Below are 23,915 nucleotides of genomic sequence, written 5' to 3'. Positions count from 1 at the left end.
CATACTTTCTTTATGAAACAACATTTTCCCCCACCATGCTAGAGTGGCTAATGCCTAGGAACACTAGTTCTGGATGCAAAAATTCCTTTCATAGGAAGGCGGGGCAATATCATGAATATTCAGAAGTCTCAACATAGAACCAGTAGTGATTGGTTGAGCCTTCTTGAGTGTGTGACGTCATTCTGAGCCCTTACCAAACACAAAACATGACAATATATCTTGCCTTGGATCTGAAACCAGTAGTAACCACCAACTTAAATGACAGTTAACATAACATGTAAATACGGAGCTCGCTTGCTAGCTAGTGTTTGAATCATATCAGCCATTTTCTTATGAAAGAGCGCAGCTAGCTAGCTAATTTGTGATGCTAGCTAGCTAACATAAGCTAGACTCGGGAGCTCATAGGCTTCAGGAGCCAGCGGGTTAAATATGATTCCACCATGGGTAACAACAACTGGCTACGAGTTAGTTTGCAGCCAAATATGTTCAACTTATAGCTAGTTTATCCAGTGACTACCCTATTTAGATGGATAGATACTGACTGAAATGTAGCTGGCTAGCTAGCATGCTGGCTCACACTGGCCATGCAGTAGACTTGGGACCTCATGGGCACACAGGCTACATTAGCCAACTGGTTAGACATGATTACACCACGGGCAACAATAACTACTTTGTTTTCAGGCAACTTAGTTAATCTACTGACCACCGCATTTAAGAGGATAGCTAATTACTGAAATGTAGCTAGCTAGATGACTGGCCAGGCAGTAGCCACCAACTAATTGTGGATGCATGACCTATTCTTTGACACATTTGGTTGAACATGTTCATATCAAGCAACACATAGCAGACCATTTATGGAAAGGTACAAATAACAATTAGTTGGCTCATTTTTTTTAATGATTGGACAATGAAACTAAAATATATTGTTAACTAGCTGGTTAGACTTTAATTAATTTACCAATTAATTTAGTGATCAAGATGAAGCTGAGTTCGGTCGGTGCTAACTGCTCATGCTGGTGGCACGAGCTAGATAAAGAGAAGGCTCTGTCGAACATCTGTGAGAAGGCTCAACCAATCACCTGATCGGATCTATGTCGAGAAGTATGAATATTCATGACATTGCATACCGCGTACAGCCAATCAGGTTGCAGCAAGTAAATTATGCCTTTACAGTCTTAATGGAGGATGCTTTATGTACGAACCGACCGGGGACAGAAGTGTATTACCGGGAATCAGAAGAGGCTGCTGAGGGGAGGGCGGTTCATAATAATCGCTGGAACGGAGTGAATGGATCGCATCAAACACATGGGAACCATTTGTTTGATATGTTTGATACCACTCCACCTATTCTGTTCCAGCCATTACCACAAGCCCGTTTTTCCCAATTAAGGTGCCGGGAATGCACATCAAGCCTAGACAATAGTGCAGATATATTGCCTAGGCTAACTCATAACAGAAGGCATAATATTCAAAGTTGTAATATTTTCCTTTACAGACAAACGGATTACACAACTTTGATTTTGATCAAACGTGTCATGTCAAAACAACCGAAACCTAAGGCATTACGTTTTAATTTAATCGAGACTTTCAAATATCTTATTTCACGAGGCAAGCTCAACAATACACAAATCAAATAACGCAAATGATACAAAACAACATCTGAACGACACATGTTTATTTAAAGTGTGAGGAACTCCACAAAAGCATATTAATTTACCCGAATAAACCAGCACAAAAGATGCCAATTCAGCTACCTCTGATAGTCTTCAGTGCTGGTGAAAAAGAAACCTGAGTTTTCCCTGCCAATTGCACAGTGCTGGGCGTTATATCGCAAAACAATGTTTCATCAACAGCATATGAAAAAGGTATGCAGGTGGCAGGCATTTCCTTCATATATCATCTCACTGGCAGGATAAACAGCGATGCATCACAAACATTTGAGAAACTCATTCGGTTTCGTAACAACAAGCGCTAAATAGTGTTAATGTACAATAGCCTATATTTCCATGTAAAAAGGGAAATTATAAATGCAACAAGTTGAAATCTAAGTAGTATATACACGCCAATGTACAGATTTGAATAAATTAATAACAAGTTGCGTACTATTTGATACTTACAGGATCTTGGAAACATAAATAATTCAATCAGATCAATCGTTCATATTATGAGTTACGAACGTTTTTCCAAAACAGCTTCAGAAATCAGTTTAACCGGGCGTCTCACTTTCCATCCCTTTTTACATCTATTGTAATGCATTTTTGGGATGGAGCTTTTTCCTTATCAATAGTCTACCGAAACGCCCCAACATCATATGTTTCCTTTGGGGCCTAGATTTTCTCCATACACAGTTATACATTGACGTTAAAACAAGGGATCTATATCACCAATATTGTATCTCATTTGATGAACTCCCTTGTTGGTCACTTCTTCCGCGCATATCACCCGCCCATCTAACTCTCAGCACAACTGTGTATATAATCCGACATAATGACGTCAAAGACACCTTGATTAAACAGGTGGTTTTCGTCACTTTTGAGAGTCAATGGCAGAAGACATTTCTCTGTGTTTTTCCAGTCCTCTGACCAGCCTCTGTATATTTATCAGTTCGTTAGTGGAATCCTTCACAGATGTCTTGGGGGATGCCGTGCTCTGGCTGGACGCTTTCTGGCTGTGGTGCTCGGATACAGGACTTGTTTCTCTGCTGCCTGATTTGGACAGGTCGGATGCTGCGTTTAAACTGCCCGGCAGCCCTGTGGTGAGCAGGTTAGTGCTTGGAGGAACAGACGTGGGCATCTGATAAGGGTTGAATCGCAGCCGTTGTCGGGAGGTGGTAAGGAAATGGTTTCTGCCCAATGTGGAGGCTGCGGTGCAGTTGGGGAGGGCCGAGGCCGCAGCAGCAGCTGCCATGTAGTTGTATGGATACGGGAACAGTCCTCCAAAAGGTGGAATCGAAATTCCCTGTGTTGAAAAAATAATGGCGTTATTATACATGTACAAATGCTATACAAACAGAATTCCAGGCCTGTCGTACTTCTTGGATTCGTAGTTGCATTTTTGTCTCTCTGTCTATGATGTTTAGACGACAACTGTGGTATAGGCTATTAAAATATTCTCATCTAATACGATTACAAAAAGTAGCCCTATGTCTATTCATAATAAAAAAGTATATTATCATGTTCTCAATTAAATCGAAAAAAGCATGCACAAGATCCCAATTTTGTTTCGAATAGCCCAATTAAGTAGCCTTTAGTCATAAACCTACATTAAATTGATCATAGGATTACTGAAATAATTTATTATGAATGCCCTTGAAAGTGATTCTAAAAATATGTTTTAATTGCAGAAGTTTGTGAAGGAAAACGTATAGAAATAGACTATAGTGTTTATCACACCAGTTTTATTATTGGAATGTGATACAAAACGAGGCAATGGTTTGCTTTAGGACCATATGTAGCCTCCGAGAGGTCGGGTAGGTCGTTTGGAGTGTTTATCTCACTGAATAAAAAAATAAATACAAATAAATGTGCTTCTACACCTGCATTGCTTGCTGTTTGGGGTTTTAGGCTGGGTTTCTGTACAGCACTTTGTGACATCAGCTGATGTAAGAAGGGCTTTACAAATTCATTTGATTGACATAGGCTACATAATGTAGGCTAATTTGTTGTTAAGAAGATATTACTATTATTAGGCCATGTAGCCTCTGTGGCTTATATTAGTGTTGAAGTAAATGTTTACCTGAGACGCTAGCATGTGCTGTGACAGGTGGAACGGGAAGGGACTAGGGCCCGCACTTTGAGAGGAGAGACCTCCGTTTTCCAGGCCATTAGCTCCGGACATAGTGGCCAACAGATGCCCCATGCCCATGTTGGAGAATGCCCCTGGTGCCATCGAAAACTGTCCGGGGTGGAACAACATTTGTCCCATATTCAAAGGGTTAAAGAACTGTTGACTGTGCAAACCGGAAAGGGCCAGACTCTGCAGGTGACTCGCGCTGAAGTGTGATGGGCTCTCCGTCTGTACCATCAGAGGAGAAAACCCATTGTTCACCCCACTGATGCCCCCACTTTCCGTGTCGTTCTTTGTAGGTTCCGTCTCTTTGCGGTGCTTATGATCTAACTTGTCCTTTTCAAGATTTCGAATACTGAATACAGAGTCGCTCTCTTTCCTTGAATCCAGGTAGTCGCTCTTCTTTTCCAGCAGCGGCCTATCTCTCACGCTGTCATCGCCTTTAGGACTGAAAGGAGCGGTTGGTTCAGGCCGGGGGCTGCTGGCTGCGATGGAGCGCTCCTCTTGTGGGTCAAGCTCCTGATCGCTATCAGTGCAGTTCTTGTCGTCTGTAAAACATTATTACACACTTCCATTAAAATATCGAAATGAAATGATAGAAAATAACATAATGTGATTAAAACCCCTACAGTAATTTATAGGCTACTCATGTGACGCAAAGCAAAAATAACTATAGGCTATGTGAGTAGCCTGCGCATAGCTTCCAGTGTGCTACAACCATTTAAAATCACAACCAACACATGCGTGGCATTATCGTATATATTATTTCAAGGAAGGAGTCGTGATTTTGTGCTAACATTCATTTCCCAACAACTTCTCTTCTGCGCATAAAAATGCATGGTTCATTGGTAAGATTGGCATACGTTTTGTTTAAAGTCGTTCTATAAAGCTTCCGCAGTTGAACTAGGCCATCATTTAGTGCTTGGTTGCTTATCTAATGCGTAACTATCGAATAAAGATCTGAATACCATGCATACTACAGTAATCAAGGAACTGAATGTTTTATGAACCTGTCAGTAGATGGCGCATTTGTCACGCTGATGCACGAGGCCTAACCTACATGTTTTATAGAGCAATGGATACGTGCAGGGGCGCAACTTTCACTTGGGACAGGGGAAACATGCCCCCCCCACATTCTGAAATTTCATTTTACCCCCCCCCGTTTTATTATTGGAATGTGATACAAAACGAGGCAATGGTTTGCTTTAGGACCATGCGTACGCCTCCAAGAGGTCGGGTAGGCCGTTTGGAGTGTTTATCCCACTGAATAAAAAATAAAAAAATGTAATAAAAAATGTTATGTCCCCCTCACTTCTAAAACCAAAGTTGTGCCCCTGGATACGTGAAATAGCATAAGGTGGATAAAGACATAATCCTGTATGTTATTGTTATTCCTGTTCTACCGAAGGTTTATAACTTGTCCCTAAACCAATAGCCTATCGCAACTAAGATCACACAGCATGCATATTTCTCCATTTATCCTCTGTTCTTTTTTCTTCTTATCTTCTCTAACAAATATAGTTATTTTTTCTATCTCATCCAATTGTAAATCACCCAGAAAACATTCTGCTCAGCTTAATGACACATAATAACAACACACCTTTTGGTTTGTGCCCATTTTTATTTATCAAGCCTTATTAAATTACTGACATCTACAAAAGGCCAAATTAGTGGACATGCAAATGAATGGAAACACGTGCTTAATGAGAAGACTTACCTCGACTGGTTCGGTTGAACCTCAGTGGACTGGTAACAGGTCCCAGCGTAGAATGAACCGAATCCCTTCCAGTGGTTTGTTCACAGGAGGAGTCATCCGAGTCGGCACAGTCCCGGTCCCCTTTGAGTTCCCGGTTTTCATACATGCGCAGCGATGGAAGGGTTAACTGCTTCCTGCAGACCGAACTGAGATTAGTTAATGCATCTGTATTGTGTGATTGAATAAGTTTTGATCATGCAAGCAGTCTACTACTAATGAGACATTTATTTAAACTCATGATCATATTTTCAGGGTCATATTTTTCTCAATTCAACATAGAAGAAAATAAAATACCTCTTTTCTCGTCGTCCATTTCCCGTGTCTCTGAACCCTTTGGCAAAGGGGTTGTGATCAATTTTGAGCTGTGTGATCTATAGAGAAAACGAGAGTGCATGGCAATCAACAATGGTATCCTTAAAATAGGAAAATGCATTACATGGAAAAGCACCATGGAACTATTCTTAAATTGCTTGGCCTACTACCACAAATAATAGTAATTCCATTGATTCAACAGGCGTTATTGATGGAATATTAACTGTAAGTGACAATAGCAAGTGTGTGGTGCTGGGGACTGCTGCGTTTGTTAGCTCGTGCACTCTGGAGAGGCAAGACAAGCATCTCTGTTGATGACGTGTAATTACGAAACCTGATCAATTATTCATAATTATTCTTAAAGGAAAGTTATATGCCTAACATTTCGACTGGTATACGCTTATGTCATTTTCTCAAATACTGAATGCTACTTTTTAATAATTAATTGCACACATATGCTGGCCTAAGTGGCCTTGTTCATTTAGGAACAATACTATCCGTTCATATATTAATTTTCGTCTGTCCTTTTGAGTCTTTCCAAGCTGTGTTAATGCTTTGCCTTTGTGGATTTCATGCTTTGATTGTTCAGAACCGCTTTGGATTCTCCATGCCTGAGGACATTGTGAAGATAAGTGCCTTCTAATCGATTGTGACTCTGTATCATAAACTTTAAACAAGCTTACCATCAAGCCACCAGGCCACTTTCAACATGTATTCTAATTAACATCAACATAATATAGGTTATTAAGTAAAAATTCCAACGAAGTCCAGATAACAGACTGGTACAAATGTTTAAAACATATGATATCCCCATTATAATTAGATTTTTGAGAACTGTGAAACCATGAAACAACACGCACACACACACACACACACACACACACACACACACACACACACACACACACACACACACACACACACACACTTTCTAGGGAAGCTTACCTTGTCATTCTGATATGCAGTGACACCGATAAAATCTGTCTCTGGAAAAACATATGTGCGGAAGGTGCTGTAAGGGAGCTTCAGAATGTCGTTGGCCCTCACGATATGAAACCTGGGTTGGTATTTATGCATCGAATTCAGGATAGTCTGAGAATGCAAAGAAACATAAAATATGTTATAAGGTGATCATGCTGATCAAACGTTTTGGTTTGAACTGAGATGATGCCAATATATTCTTGTTTTATGGCAGGAAATGTATACATCCCACTAAAGAAAGACACACACCGTGATTAATTATGCATTATTAATTTGTAAAGGCCGATGATTTCCTTAAACCATGATTTTACTTAATTATCAATCGTAGGCCTATGACAAAAGTTGGTCAACTATTTCGAGAGTTTATAAGCCTACTGACAATAAAGACTGACGAGAATGTTTTGCTTTGGGGCCGAGTATGTGTCTACCATCCTGCTTCTATTGTGGAACTTGTTATTTGTAAGAATGTATCACAATTATGATTATACCTTATCATTCGCCTATTGCTGTTGTTATTACATGTTGCCAGGCCTATATAACACGGATACCTGGGATTATGCATTTATATAAACTTTTCAAAAAATGTTTTACACCATTTGCAACATATCTTAAAATGTGTCAAGAACTTTTCATAAAGGCATAGCCTAAACATGGTTATGTAATGCTTGCATAATTTGGATTTGCATAACCTGCACTAGACATGAGAAAAACGACAATAGCAGGCATCAATAACTGAATGACTTTATCACAATACCGTAAAATCAAAACTGTTTTCAAATCATATTCAGAGCACTGGCCTATATGGCGACATGGGAAATTACCCATTGGAAAGCATTTGGGATACTTAGTTGTTATTGCTCTTGCATGTAAGCATTGAGCGAGTATCTGCGAACATTTCCACGTGTCCTTCTTGCAATATTGCTGTCCAAATTGCACTTAAATGAAACACGTTGGGATCAAACATCTATGCATTTTCCTCTTGAGCTCAATGCATAGCGTCGTACTAAAAAAGGTTGAACTAGACGCATAAGGTCGCCTGAAGAGGCTCACAAAATCAACACAAGAGATAGAAAAAGTATGTCCTCTTGTCTTTGACATGGTTCTACGCTATACTTGATTTCATCCCATACTTTGACACGCACCAAAACATACCACGAATGTAATACTTTAAAAAATAAAAATCTCAACCACTGTTGTTGAGCCTTAAAACGGATTTTGGAGATGCATGGTGGATTAATACAGTGCAACACATATTTGTGTGATATTCTAGGCATTGTTGTTGTTTATCAATAAAGGTTAAAAAACGGATCAACTGATGTTATACCCTTCAACGACATTACATATGTATTATTCTATGCATACGTACGTCAATATAATATGCATTGATTGATTGATTGCGTCTATAACATGGCCTGATAGGAATATCACTATTGAACCCTTTTCAATAGCCGAGGTTAGTTTTACTAAAAAGCCTAATTCATATATTTCATCGACATATCATCAAATTAAATCAACAAAATACTTACAAATCCATGCTTATCCGATATATTATTCGTCAACTTCAGTTTATTAAAAGCAACAGGCTTCGCCATCCACTGCTCTCCTGTGGCAGGGCTGTCCGGGTGGATATACATTCGTTTGGGCATCTCCGGGTCGGCTTTCCCAGCTACCATCCAACGCGAGTTGTGGAACTTGTAGCGGCAGTCGTCAGCAGAGACTATATCCATAAGGAGGATGTACTTGGCTTTCTTATCAACGCCATTGACGCGGACTTTGAATGGAGGAAACATCCTCCTGCAATAGAGTAAAACGAGAGTAATAACGATGATCAAAAAAACTGAGGAAACCAAGCGGGATGTAGGCTACACCAAGACTTCTAAGGCTAGGCCTTTGAATTCAACACAAAAGTTCTATAACCTAACCAAACCACTTAACCTTTTCCCTCTTCAAACACATTTGTTTCGACACATGAATGCATTGGTTGATTGATTGATTGAATTTGGTAATTAGTCTATTTCTCATGTTTGGCCCACCTCTATAGGCCCAATGTATAAACACTATGCCATAGCCTAGTGTTTATACAATATATATATATATACACTACATCACTCATATGTATGCATGTATGTATGTATGTCATTTATTACCATTTCCTAATAAAATTAACTTACGCGGCAGTGCATGATTATAAGATCGCCTATAATATGCACACGTAACGGTAAATAAAGGTCCTTACCTTCCTGATTTCGTAATAACCATCTCGGTTCCTATTTTGTGAAATTGGTCCCATAAATCTTTGGCCTCCAGAGTGACTTTTGGGTCGTCCTCCACCTCTTCCTCCGGCTCCAAGCTCTTGAGGGAGCGGAGATGAGCTGCTTGGTGGTGATGACCCAACGCCGCGTGGAGTCCCGCTTCCGCGGCTCCAGAGAGAGAATGGTCGGTTAGGGGTTTGGAAAGAGCGCCGTGAGACAGCGTAAGTCCATGAAAGAAGGAAGGCTGTGCAGCTGCAAGGAAGGCTGACATAGGAAAGTCGGCCGGCCGGTGAGCGTGGAAAGGGTGATAAGCCATGGCAGTCCCTGTGTAAACTGGATCTCTCATCGGTGCATCCAAAAAATCGATGTAAAATTATTATATGATATTATGTCCACTCTCAGTAGAAGTATTGGTATGTGTATCCAAAAGACAGATGTCGTATTTGAGCAGAAATATAAAAGTAGTTTCGCGTGCGTAAACAAGAGCGAATGGATCTCAGACGTCTCCAACAGACTGAGGGAGGAAATGAGTGCACTGCTACTCCTGATGCTCTGTTCCCACACAGCACCGTGATAATATCCGTCAAAGAGACGGCATCGGCACTTCGAGAGCAGAGCTGGGCTTCACTTCTTATCCACTCAAGTAACTTTCGGAAAAATAAAATCACTCTTTACTCGGATATAGTTCTATGTACTGAGTTCGAATTGAGAGGTCTTGCTCTGACCACTTTGGAATTGTGACTGTCTTTACATGTCCCTCCTCCCTGGGTCCCGACACTAATGAGCCAAGCCCGCTTGATTGCCGATTTTACGCTTTGTGGACCAATTGTGGAGCCCTATAGGCGTGGTTTCGACAGCTCCGGCCAAGATCGGTAGGGGGGGCTAAAAGGTGTAGGAAGCATTAGTTGCAAGAAACATGTTAATAGAATAAAATATGAACCAATGACTGAGTAAAGATCTGGATATCCCTCCCCCAAACTTCGAATGGAACACCAGCTGGCTTTTGCTGCATGGCTGGTGAAGAGGACGGATCCTCCGTCTGCTTAGTCGTTTTGTGAAGCCTTCACTCCACGCAAGATCTTGACTATACATCCTATCTCGAATATCGACAGCTTCAAATGATTCGTTCAGTAAAGCCTCACTTGAAATAATGGTATTTATACTAATGATTGAGCTTATAAAACCCCAGCTTTTATTCATACAAAACATTTTGTAGGCCTAGAAACGAATGTCTCTCTGCGCTGGCTGGTAAACAGACTAGGCTACTACACAACGCCATGATACCTGGTTTAGAATTCGGCTGTGTTTTTAAAATACTTTTACTTTTGGCGTGTTTTGCTGCGCTGTTTGTTGCACTTTTATAACGTTATGCTAGGCCTTGTTAACATTCATAACCATCTATTGATATGTGCCTATCAAAACATAAACATTTATTATTTTAACAGCTAGACATTTAGCCTATCATTTACAAGTAAATACATTAGTTTCATGGAACCATATCCCTGCTGTCGAAAATTTCCTCCAGATGCCATATCAAAAAAAGATGAGAGAAAGAAGAGAGATTTGAAGAGCTACATCCGGTTAAAACTGAGCTGAGGCGAACTCCTTATACCTTGGAGGAGTTATTCAGGAGTTATTAAATTGCACGGAATGTCTTACATCTTCAAAACAGATGAATTTAAGATAAGGATAGGCCTTCTATTTTGCATCATTATTTCAAATCTACGGAAGCATTATACCCTACTTTTTCAGCAAAGTTCTATACCATACATTAAATGTAAAATGTATGCAAAAATGACAGAAAAATGATTGACTATTCGAAACCATAGCATATCATATTATTTATAGCGGCAAGGGTTCATGAGTAGGCTATGCGAGAACGTTTGTAGGGAATCTCAATAGGCTACTGCTCATCAGACGTGCATTTTGCAAGATGCAACCGGGTGATATTGTCAAACTTCATACTATCGGGTACCAAAGGTTGTGTGTGATTCCTGTGTAGCAATATAACTTTCTCGAAATACCATTGTGTATACCTTTAAGAAGTCCTTGTGCTGATCCTTGATTGAGTTGGACTACGTTTGTTAAGGAGCGCTTGGCGCCAGTCTGCTGGCGTCCCACAACAAGAACCCTTTCCTGTCACTTCATATTTAACCCCAAATCTTCAAACAGCGTGCTCCAATCCCCTCTGCATTCCCTCTAAGGCTGCAGCCCATGGTAGATCTTTAACTTCGGATTTCCTGCACTTGCCACATATCGGCGATAGTTTGGCTATAATTATTTATTCCAATGCAGATTCTTAATTAATGAATGAAGAGTTTCCCTGACTCAAACCCAGCTTAAAACATTCAAACTTCAGCTGAATACACCGGACCTCTGTCACAATGGTGAGACTCTTCATAATTTTACCCTCATAAACGCTATAATGCAATATGTTTTCACATTATATTTTCTTCCTGTTATTTTCTTTCTGTTTAGCATTTTATCTAATTTTGAACGAATTGTCACTTGTTTGTATTGAAGAAAATGATATGATTATCTTATTTTGAAAACATGTAATATATTACTAAACGTTGTTTTAACTTTTAACAATACATTTTCAGTGGTATGCTGCAATTGTATTTACATTATATGACATTTACAGATCATTCAAACGATTAGGGGAGAAGAAGTGGAGTATGGAACGTAGGCCTACACACCGTAGGTGTCGATAATGGTGTGTCTGGCTGAGTCCACTGAAAGGTGTTTGGTATTTAGTAGTTTTGTATGCCATAACCTTTTAGAACTATCAAAAACCACCAGAATGGCCCGCGGACTTTTGGTGTTGAGAAGTTATAAAAACCAACATTAACACGGCAATAGTGAGGCTAGACCAATCATAGACTAATAGACTAAAACAGTAAGGTCAGGTAAGTGAAAGGCATTGTTGATTTTATTTTACTTTATAGAATGTATCTTTTCTTGTTGAAGGTGGATATAGGCCTACTTTCTTGTGACATGTTTCCATGGCAAACATTCATAGCCTACTTAAACTGTGGAATATAATTTCACACGATTCACTAAATGCTAGGCTTTTCGACCAGTCAAGTTCGAATGTTAAAGAAACTTTGTCATTTGCAGAAGGAAAAAATACAACCATGACAACCATTAGGCCAATACTTTATTACGATTCATTTTTTTACAGTGAATATCATATGCCTATAGAGTTGGTTGATGGTAAGGTCCCAACACCTATAGTTTATGCCTACCAATATAACCCACACAATCACGAGGCCAATTCTGAGTGTTTGTGTCTGCAATTCCCCGATCAAGAACGTTGTACTTAAGGCTGTGTTTGAGCAATGGTAATAGCCAATTAGTGTACAGTCTGACCGCAGTTGCTGAAATAAAGTAACAGAAAAAACCCTATTTTGCAAATATTATTTTTTCAGTAACACATTTGGTAGGCTACATATAGACTACTGCTACTCCATATTTTAAGTCTTTGGAATGCAAAAGGTTTAAACCCACACAGAGACAGATAATGATTTCCTATGTATATATATCATTCAACTAATTACATAAACCAAGGCAGACATTATGCTCAATTTATTTGTTTTAGGGGTTCCACAGTAAGCCTATGAGCAAATAGGCCTAGTTGATGTTGTGGTTTTATTTAGGCCTAGCCTATAGGCCTATGTGTTAGCTCGGTGAGTGCACATGGACCTTTGTATCTTAACTTTTGTTTTTAACTTTAACTTCAACCTAAATAATTTATCATGTTGAGCGAAATTAGTGTGTCAATTTGTATTTGTTCACATGACAGAATTAGGTGCACAAGTCACTAGTGCTATAGTCTACCCAGCTAGCGCATAACGTTCTGAGAACAATATGTTTCTCAGAGCTTGGCGAGAGCATGATTGTCTTGTGGTTATTTTTGCATGCAACCTTCCCACAACTTTCTGGGAATGGTGCAGGATAGTTGATTGGCTTGGAACATTCTCAGCACATTTAAGGAACTTGGGAAAAAAAAGTAATTTCATTACTTTAACAAAACTTTTCCTAAAAGTTCAAAAATGGTTTACATTTCATTTCCATTTTGGCAATGTTCTAGGAGCATTCTCCAGCTGGTTTGATAGAATGTTCTCAAATAGTTCAGAGAACTTTAAGAAACAACATTCATCTGTGAGAATTTCTGTACTTCAGTGTAATATTTCCTACAGGTTTCCTCATGGTTCTATTTAAAGTAATGTTCTCAACTTCTTGAAAGAATGTTAAGAAAACTTTCCATCTAGAAGAAAAAGAAACACACACCTATTTAGGCGAGGTGCTGGCTAGCGGAGTAGAAAACGTGAACATAAAGGAGAGATGCACACTCTAGGAGCTCAGATGCAAAAATGTAATATCCATTGTTTCGACAGCCAAGTTGTCTTCATCAGGATATAATCACCAACACTGCGGGGTGACTTGTTTATAGAGTGTCAAAAGACACACAGGTGTCTGTAATCATGGCCAAGAGTGGCCTAATATCATTGGTTAATTCTCAAATATTAAAATGGCATACAAAGAACAGCATACAAAAAACAAATGGATAGCAACCTAAAAAATATACAGAACAGGCAAAATGTTTACTTCTGTTCTCGGAACATTTAAAGAAAATTTTACAAAAAGTTCAATTTTACAGGTCAGGAAACATATGGCTTCCTTCCCACAACCAATGTGAAACCTAAAACATAAGTTCTCACAACTTCCAAGGAACTAAATGTGCTAGCTGCGTATAGCCTGCCAAAATAGCCTAGATATGTGGTGTAGGACTTACACTTTATATTAAAAGAGAATATCGAGTAAAAAAACACAAATTATTTAAAATGTATCGGATACAAGATGTTTGTCCCCCTGCCATAATATGCTGTTATAAATCTGCTCTACATGTCCCTTGATTCTTTTCATCATTCCCCTTCCATCATTCCCCTTCCATCTCTCTCTGTGTAACTGCTCATTGGCTATATTTATCCTGAGGACTGAGGTCTTGGCGCCAGACCGTTTAAGACCTGTCAGAGTCCCTCATATTCCCGAGTCACATAGCCAAGGCAAAAAGTCTTCCAGCCTTAAAAACTAAATCGATCCCCCTCGCCCCCCAACCCCTGGTCATGGTCAATTCCCTCACTTCACTCTTCGCGTTCGTTGATTCATTCATTCATTCATTCGTCCATCCATCTATTTGTTCAAATCTGGGTTTAATCCCGTTGCGTCGCATCAGTCTTTGGGGGTTTAGAAATTTGCTCTTCGTCGTGACTGTCTCATCTCATTGACCCTAGTCAGTGGGACCGCGGTCCAGTTCCCTACCCCCGCCAGTTCAACAAGGTCTAACGGATTGTTGAAAACGATCATCATTTATTCATAGCAACAATCGTTGGCGTGCACTCCTTACCCAAATTTGCCCCAGTTTTCCAGATGATGCACCCATACCTACTCATATCGACCTACTCTCCTTAATCCTCAATTATTCATGCGGATGCTTATTATCTAACAGGCTTAAATATATTTACGCTACTGCATGTTTATAGAAGCAAGTGTTAAATATAGGACACTCCATATGCCTTGTTCATAATAGCCTAAATGTTATTTCAGCTGGAGATTAAATGGAATATGGGCTAATTAACCTGCGCCAATTACTGCACACTCATGGACTCCATAAGGTGATCTTGGCAGAAGCCTTAAGCCTTAACCTATCATTAGGTACTGTAGGCTAATCATGTCTCCCGGAGGATACTGGCTCCGCTGGGATCCTGGGATGTGGGAATTAAGGTCAATACGAAGAGCACCTTTCATTTAGATATAACAGGCGGGAGCGCCAAATTTAGGGCCGACAGGGATTTGAAAATAAACATGTTTTTCAATCTAATTCGATGTTTCACCACAAAGAAAATGTATCCAGACTAAACGAGTATGTATATTGATTTAATTTGAGTGACTATCGTAAGTCATTTGTTTATTCAAAACTGTAACATGCTATAGCCCTCTGCAGTGAGGCTGCCATTGCCATCATTATAATGATTGCATTCCCTTGTAGGCAACCACTCACAGTCGTCATTACCTTTAGAATGGAATTGTGGGACTTTTATATCCATGTTCATAACCTAGTTATGTGACCCATGTATTTTACATTAGTTGACCTAACAATTATTTTATTTCTTCATAGGAAGGGATACACTTTCACTCTTTAACTGAAAACTTGACTCACCTGCCGCACCACTGAGCCGGTTGAAAACACGAAATGGTTCGTCGATCAAAGACAAGTTTTATTCGGTAGAGTAATTAATATCAACTTGCTTCTTTTAAACATAAAACGTTTTGATGATGACAATATCGACCCACAGTGGATGCTTTAAATGCCATCTTCACAGAGAATTCAGTAGCTAAAGCTTTTTTGAATAATACAAATAAAGTCAACAGGGACAATTCGAATATACTTTGTGTTTATGGTATAGGAGGGCTCGATCTTGTTTGAGAATCTTACATCAGTGTTTCCCACACGCCCAAACTACCTGCTTATTGTATGGACACAACATTTTAGTGGGCAATTAACTATTTTCAGTTACATTTCCAACATCCCCCGTATTACACTTGGTTGTAGAACAACTAATAGACACCATTGTTGAAATACATCTGATCAGCTCAACACACTTGTTTATCTTAACGGCTTACTAGTCACATATAATATAGCCTACATAGGGTTAAGTATTTTAATTAACGAATTAACTTGATCAATTAATCTGTGGGATGACCATCAAACATGTAAAATAAAGACGTACGAAATGGCCTGTTGATTCAAAGTTCAAATCCAGATTATAATTGGAATATGCATGACTTTGATACATTTTACATGATTCTTTTTTGACAATTAAAAACACACTTTAAACAATAATTAATAGGCTAACACGTGCTCTGGTCTATATTTTTCTTGCATGTGAAACATTGATGGTTTGCCTATCGTTTACACTAAAGCCTCTCATTCTAAACTGATATTTCTCTTAATTAGCTACATTTTACACTATTGATAAATATTTTTTTTGTTAGTTGATCATTTATTAAACACTTTTTACATATAATAATATATATTAATATACTATAAACAAGTACTCCAACTATCACTGCAAGAACTGCAAGAATATTCAACATTTCTATCTGAAGACTGTTGGAACATACCAGGGAATGGATGACTTTTTCAGACAGTCTATCCTAATGCTAAACTCTGTATGATCTCTCTAAAATGGCCATGTCAATATTCAATAACATTTCTGATAATGTGACATATACTATTTTTGACATATTTCTTGTGTGTGACAATGTCTAATGAAAGCCACAATTTGATTAATAAGCATGTAATAGCCTAGAAGGCAACAAAAAAAAAAAACACTATCCATGGGTGTGTCTTAACAACTTAACTGCCAGCCAGATACTTGTAAAACTATATCAAATGTATATTTACAGAGCAGTGTCGTGCCTGTAGCGCTACCCTATAAGGTCATAGAAAAATGTATATAGTATCTGAATTCCTGTCCAATATCACACATGGTAACCAATATTATTTTTTTAACTTAACAATTTCTACAGAATTTCTGATCTAATAATACATGTGTAGTAAAATGAAAATCCATGTGAGTGAGGACAATTACAGATGCAGTTTGAAGCGAGGGCGAGGATTTCTTTTAAGGCTGTTGTCAGTGAGATGATGCCAGCCAAAGAGCTCAACTAATGCCAAATATGTACATTATATTCTTCCATATAACTCCTGAAGGACAATGCTTAGATCTGTGTAACAGTGAATCACTATACAGACTGAGTCCTCATACAAGGTATATGTGTGTGTGTGTGTGTGTTTGTGTATCTGTTTTTCATTCCTTCAATAAAGACAACTTCAGTGCTACGGTTGGCCTTTTTCTCATCCTATGTGAATTATGTTCCAGCTACAAAAAAGCACTTAATGAGTTGTTTTGTCTGTACTCTTGTTACATGTCCACAATCCCTCACACTGAACCCTGAAGCAGAGAAAAGAGCCTGTTTAGCTGATTAATTATATGATTCAAGGTTTTCTTTTGAAGACATTATTTGAAACAGACACAAACTTTTTCACTGAAGAAATTATATTGTCTCTGGTCAATGCTCACTTGAAACAAGTCATATGTACTGACAGTATAACAGCAGACTCATAACAATTTCTAATTAATTTAATAAGGAATCAGTGCCCAGTGAATATAATACTTTTTTACACAAAACAAGAGTTACCATCACTGAGGTTAGACCTAAAACAGAACTAACTTTGCTGCATTACTGTTCACAATGTGATACAACAAGCAGAAAGTTCAACAAATACGGTATCATCGTTACCACACTGCATGTGATTGCAGGTGTCAAGGGCAGTATCATGCTAGGGGCATTCTATGAGTTGCTGTAAGCACTATAAAGCTGCCTTTGGACCAGGCTAGAGGGCATGTCCAGGTTAATAATGATTCATGAAGCTTTCATTAACTATTGGCATGCTTCATGATTGTCAACAAAGTGGGATTTATCATATTATATGAAATGAAAAACATCTGACCGTCACGTGTGATGGCCTTTGGACTAAATTGTGCCGCTGATGCTGCTGCTTTAGCACAACGTCCATTACGTTACCCATTCATTTAGCATTTGGTAAAGCAATAATCATATAATAAAAAAAATAAGTGTACAAATCTATGTGAACTATCTTGCGGGTTACTTTGTTGTTTTCTTGGTTGGACAGAGTGTTTTCCAAACTTTGTGTTGGTTGGTCATCCCATGGGTCTGTCTTGACTCAGTGATTTTCCCCTGATCAAAGGCCTAGCACAGAATGAGGGGGAGGCCAGCTAACCTCCTGTGTTGTGGACTGTAAGGTGGATGCAATAACCTGAAAGGTTAACATCTCCCCACATCAACACTGCCACACTGACCGGTGGAACGTTCACATCAGGGTCAGGTAAGGGATTGGCCTATGTGGGAGGCAGGGTTGGGTAGGTTACTTTATAAATGCAATCTGTTCTAGTTACCAGTTACCCATTCAAAATTGTAATCAGTAACGTAACTTTTTTGTTATCCAAACTCAGTAATCTAATCAGATTACTTACTTTTGAATTCTTTTCCCCTTAGGAGCATCAGAAGAAGACTAAAAGGATCCAGCAAATGTGTTTGTTGTGTCATCATAGTGGTCTCCGACTTGTGGTCAGACTCAGTCAGGTGGAACAACATGACTGATTTTCCGCTAGCTAGAGGTTAACTTAAATGTTTTCCTTTTTTAAAGGCTGAATTGAATGTCATTGAGAAAACAGAAAGGTGTCATAATATACAGTATATATTTTTTGCAAACATTCTTTCTGAATATAAGGATTACCAACACATAAGGTAATCATCTAGTTTTTCTAAATTGTCTGGAATCTGATTACAATATTTTTACTAGTAATGTAATTGATTAGTTACAATTTTGTTGTAATCAGATTACATGTAATAAGTTACTTCCCAACACTGGTGGGAGGGGTATACCAGCTTTACCATCGGACACTAATCAACTGATTATAAAAAAATGACATACTCTCTCCATCGCTTGTTGAAGGTGTTTGATATAGGCTCTTAAATTGAGGTGGGTTAACAATATGTATTTGTCAAAGGCTCTGGACAGCGAGACTATCAGTATCTGTCAGATGGAATGCATTATCTCAGTAACCAGAAATATGTGTAAACATCTTGGGAACAATTTGCTCAAAATATTAAAGGCAAAGTTTTTTCAAATTACTTAAATGTTTCCTTTCCTTAACTGTGAGACGCTGCAATCTACGCTTTGGGTTTGTTTACTCAGCTACAGTCACCAATGGCTAACATTAGCATTGATGACCAAAAATCAATGGGAGTGAATGGGAAACCATTAGCATGTTTTAATTGCATGCTCAAATCATATCAAATTCTAAACATAGTTTCAAACCCCAGTAATCACACAATACCACAATCTGCCAAGGGTGATAGGAAACATAACACAAACTTATATTACGTTTGGGGGATCTTTCCCTTCAAATCCATGTTGGGCTATGGGCTAGCTGGCTGGCGAGCCAGTATAGAGAGTTCAGAGTGAACTGGTGAGCTGGAGGGGAGTTGGATGTCAGTAAAAGCTTGGGGTAGGAAGTGATCTCAGTGGTCCCACACAAGACGAATGGCTCCCTAGATACAAGGGGTAATAACTTCTAATCAAAGCCATGAGACGGGTATGGGCCGGGGAGGTTGGGTCAGGACTTAAAGGAGGACATTAATCGCACCTCTCCGCTCCCGTTTCATGAGGTGCAGATGACTGGTGAGGAGGTGAGGGTGTTTGTTTGTTTTCTCAGGATGGAAAGAGAGCCACATGTCTGACAGGCAAGCAGGCGTAAATTGTACAGTAGGGTTTGAAGTGAAGGGAGGCAGGATGATGACGGGGTCTGCTTCTCCTCACTCACTGCTGCTGAGGCGGGATGGTCCCCCCCCCCCCCCCCCCCGGGTCCCCCCAGCCCCTCCCAGCCCCAGCTAACAGCACATCAGAGGAGCACTGAAGCAGGAAGGAGGCAATCAATCTGAGCGACGGCGCACGGCTTTCACCTCTCCGGTCACAGTCCACACCTGGGACACATTCAGCAGAATGTTAGGTCACACAGGGCTCCAGGCGAGTCATCCCGAGGTCGAAACTGTAAAGCAGAAATCACATCTGAAGGCTGTAAACTCTCTCCATGATAAGGAATAAGAGAAAGAGCCTAGGCTGGAGTTATAGCTGAATTAACTCTCCAGCAGGACCCTTTTATTCTCAGGAGATCAAAGGCAAAGCAAGTACATACAATATCTGTTTACAGTCATTATCACGATGCTTTTACTGTGTACACATTGTTCTCTTCTCATTATACAGGATAGCTTCATACCCATGCACATTGCATTGCAACAATAGGGAATTTAAGCTAATGCATCCTTCCTATACTGGCTCGATTTATCTGTCATTGAAACGCACACACGCACACGGATACACACACACACACACACACACACACACACACACACACACACACACACACACACACACACACACACACACACACACACACACACACACACACACACACACACACACACACACACACACACACACACACACACACACACACACACACACACACACACACACACACACACACACACACACACACACACACAGAGGTCGTGCAGACTTATCTGGAGTAATCCATAATGATATCACTTTCCGGGCGAAAGCATCAGGCCCCAGTACCACTTTCTGAGCTTCAGCTCCCAGAGGAATGTGATGGTGGCTCATTATTCTAAAGGACTTAAGCTGATGTACACGATCGAAGACCTAAAGGTTTTTTTCTGCAGCTTAATGCACCCACATTGTCCCTATTTCTGATGCCAGACCAGCCTTTTTTAATTAAAAAAATAAATGTTGTGGTGGTGTCTATGGTAAGTGTGCTTATTTTCAATCCTCTCTACATTTGGCAGATTTGAACCAGTTCTCTCAAACTCTCCATATCCATCCTAATTGGAGGATATTTATAATGTATGTTTTAAGTTGAGCATTTTTCAGGAGATGAAGAGTTAACAGTTGAGACACTAACCCATTGAAGTGTAAAATGTGGCAATGTAAAATACACTACACGATTAAAGTATGTGGACACCTGCTCGTCGAGCATCTCATTCCAAAATCATGGACATTAATATGGAATTGGTCCCCCCTTTGCTGCTATAACAGACTCCTATCTTCTGGGAAGGATTTCCACTAGATGTCGGGACAATGCTGTGAGGACTTGCTTCCATTAGGCCACAAGAGCATTAGCGAAGTCGAGCTCTGATGTTGGGCTATTAGGCCTGGCTCGCAGTTGGCGTTCCAATTCATCCCAAAGGTGTACAATGGGGTTAAGGTCAGGGTTCTGTGCAGGCCAGTCAAGTTCTTCTACACCGAGAGAACGTGTTTCCACTGCTCCAGAGTCCAATGGCGGAGAGCATTACACCACTCAAGCTGATACTTGGCATTGCGCATGGGGATCTTAGTCTTGTGTGCGGCTGCTTGGCCATTGACAACTATTTCATGAAGCTCCTGACAAACAGTTATTGTGCTGAAGTTGCTTCCAGAGGGAGTTTGTAACTTGGTAGTGAGTGTTGCAACCGAGGACAGATGATTCTTACGCACCACACGCTTCAGCACTCGGCAGTCCAGCTCTGTAAACTTGTGTGGCCCACCACTTTGAGGCTGATCCGTTGTCGCTCATAGATGTTTCTATTTCACAAAAACAGCACTCACAGTTGACCGGGGAAGCTCTAGCAGGGCAGAAATTTGACAAGCGGACGTGTTGGAAAGGTGGCATCCTATGACGGTGCCACGTTGAAAGTCACTGAGCTCTTCATTCTACTGTCAGTGTTTGTCTATGGAGATTGCATGGCTGTGTCAGCAGTCACCTGTCAGTAACGGGTGTGGCTGAAATATCCAAATCCACTCATTTGAGGGGGTTTTACATACTTTTGTATATATAGTGTACCTTCTAACTATTCCACACTAGAATGCCCAGATATGGTTGGATTTAGTGCTTTTCTGTGAATAGCTGTAAGCCGCTTATGTTTTCTCTTCTCACTTTAGGCTGGCTTTGGCTCAGGGATATAAACCCTGTGATTTCACATGATAGAAAATTGCTTTGTTTTTTGCCACTGATGTAAGGACTGATTCAGACAGAGTCTCCTGGTCAGTCTAAGAAGTGAAAGCCAGGAAAAGAGACTTGAGAGCGTGTATGTATCTCTAGTCACTCAGATCACCTGCTGATTCAGAACATGTTGCTGCAAACCAAAGGCCTGTGTTGATGGAGATACAGTACATTGAACTCACAATGAAAAGTGGATCAAAGGAAAACAAAGAGCCTCTTAATCAGTGATTCTGCGCCAGCGTTCAACATGAGGAGAGAGGGAGAGGTCCAATCCCAGCCCAATTTCACCCTCTTCAGCCTAGGTAAACTAGGGGAGAGAGAGGCCGCCCTGGGGACTAGAGACCAAGGCAGAAACCCACACCAGTCCCACACTTATCCCCTCTGATTTGTTATGTTGTTCAAACAGTAATCCCACCATGGTCTGTCTCCCAGCTGTCTCTGGTTAGGGCTCTCACATCACACATATAAACACACCGCCCTGCCTGCCTGCCTGCCATGATGCCCTAACCAACCAGGACGACTGATACCCAATCAGGGCTTACTAAGGAAAGACCCCTTATTAAGGACACACACACACACACACACACACACACACACACACACACACACACACACACACACACACACACACACACACACACACACACACCTCTATATCATGCAAGGTCCTGCCAACATATACTGTATTTTGCTCACCTGCACAACAGAATAATAACCAAGTTATTTGTCGTCCTATTTTAAGAAGAAAATGTGGCTCCAGAATAAGACATTTACAGCAGACTAAACAATAGGACTATACTATGTGGAGACTGCAGACAGTTACATGCATTCTGGTTAATCTTTCTGCACAGCCATAGTGCAGTAGCCTATAGTATTATAAACCCAAAGCTGTTTCAAAGAATTAGCTGTAAAGCCAGTAGAGGGGGTATTAGAACTAAAAGTAAGAGCCTGCCACCTGTGTTAAATAACCTTGACAATTATTATCCCTGACCCCTCCCTCTCTGTTGTGATTGGCGACATCAGCGGTTGCCCCACCTTGACAGAGGTAACGGGCATGGTGTGTCAGGGGTCCAATCAAAAGGGGACCATCGCGCTCTCCGAGATGCTTGGCTGGTGTGTAAAACACAAGAATTCAGACAAATAAAAGGTGTGATGGGTACACACTCAGAAATATGTTGCATAAGGAGCACAGAGCCATCAACCAGCTGCCAGGGCACTGGGAAAAACAAACAGGGAGAATTTATACAGCTCTTCCAGAGGATGGGGCATTAATAAGTCTGGTGGCTTAACGTATCGTTGTAATTAAAACACACTTTCAGATGGCAGTGCACCTGGAGGTGGCGGGACTCCAAACCCCAGCACCGGAGCTGCTTTCAATTATCTTTAATGAAAACCCTACAGCTACCCAGCTCAGCCACTCAGAGTCAGTAGGAAGCCTGATCAGATTCTCATCAACCTTCACATAGCACCTCATAATGAACGATACCCATATCAATCTCTTCCTTTTATCTCTTCTTTTCAGCGATGTAGCACAGCTTTGTGTTGTATATCCTGAAATGTTTCATAAAAAACAGAGAAATGGGGTGTGATTGTTTGTATCTGGCAGAGAGCCTACATGCAGTGTTGGACGTAACATGGTGCACATGGCTGGGTTTTGTGTGTGGGAACATTATAGGAACAGAAACAACACAAACCTAAAATGAATGAAAGTACTGCAAAGAAGACACATGAACAGGCAGACAGACAGACAGACAGACAGACAGACAGACAGACAGACAGACACTCCCCCTAGCAGGCACAAACATTCTGTTCCCTTTTCTCTGGCATTGAAAGCCTACAATCTGCTTGAAGCATGCTATTAAGTGCACTGTCTAAAGTCATCCACAGAGGAGCTGATCGCTGTGGGTTAGTGCTTTCACTCAACCTCCATCTCCATCCTTCTACAGGCGTCACTTTGCCCATGCTAGTGAGCTCAGTGGCAGAGGGGAAGTGGGGATTAATGATACAATGACATGCAGGGCTGATGTGTCAGAGTAGGGTGTGGGGATGTGTAGGGAAGTGGCTGCCCTGCATACAGGAATGAGTTTTCATCATCACAGCACTGTCGCTGTGCAT

The 23,915-nt window shown here is 40.4% G+C and overlaps 1 protein-coding gene and 2 long non-coding RNA genes across 4 annotated transcripts in view; 2 read left to right on the top strand and 1 right to left on the bottom strand.

Moving 5' to 3' along the window:
- LOC149979106 (uncharacterized) overlaps positions 1-23,915 on the top strand; it is a 203,828-nt gene that overhangs the window by 79,510 nt on the left and 100,403 nt on the right. The window lies entirely within an intron of this gene.
- Positions 1,648-10,026, bottom strand: LOC110537237 (T-box transcription factor TBX2b). 2 transcript variants are annotated; one of them, XM_021623123.3, is made up of 7 exons: positions 9,072-10,026; positions 8,362-8,629; positions 6,800-6,946; positions 5,837-5,913; positions 5,504-5,688; positions 3,736-4,334; positions 1,648-2,958 (listed from the first exon to the last, which is right to left on the bottom strand). In XM_021623123.3, exons 1-7 carry the CDS (start codon positions 9,431-9,433, stop codon positions 2,527-2,529), a joined length of 2,070 nt encoding a protein of 689 aa, XP_021478798.2. In that variant the 5' UTR covers positions 9,434-10,026; the 3' UTR covers positions 1,648-2,526. The 2 variants fall into 2 exon arrangements, with proteins under 2 accessions (XP_021478798.2, XP_021478799.2); XM_021623124.2 differs by having other exon boundaries at positions 5,504-5,676.
- On the top strand, positions 11,280-18,870 carry LOC149979107 (uncharacterized). Its single transcript, XR_016484947.1, has 3 exons — positions 11,280-11,474; positions 17,927-18,064; positions 18,235-18,870. It is a non-coding gene; the product is annotated as an uncharacterized LOC149979107 (long non-coding RNA).

This window comes from Oncorhynchus mykiss, chromosome 12 (genome assembly GCF_057628025.1).
Source record: "Oncorhynchus mykiss isolate SJ-2025 chromosome 12, ASM5762802v1, whole genome shotgun sequence".
In the NCBI taxonomy this organism is placed as follows: domain Eukaryota; kingdom Metazoa; phylum Chordata; class Actinopteri; order Salmoniformes; family Salmonidae; genus Oncorhynchus; species Oncorhynchus mykiss.
The sequence above is the reverse complement of the archived record's forward strand: the minus strand, read 5'-3'. Positions and strand labels throughout refer to the sequence as shown.

Coding starts and splice junctions, on each gene's coding strand:
- LOC110537237 (XM_021623123.3), bottom strand. CDS start 9,433: ATGAGAGATCCAGTTTACACAGGGACTGCCATGGCTTATCACCCTTTC. Junction 8,630..9,071: donor GTTATTACGAAATCAGGAAG/GTAAGGACCTTT, acceptor ACTCTATTGCAG/GAGGATGTTTCCTCCATTCA. Junction 5,914..6,799: donor CTGCATATCAGAATGACAAG/GTAAGCTTCCCT, acceptor TTTTCTCTATAG/ATCACACAGCTCAAAATTGA.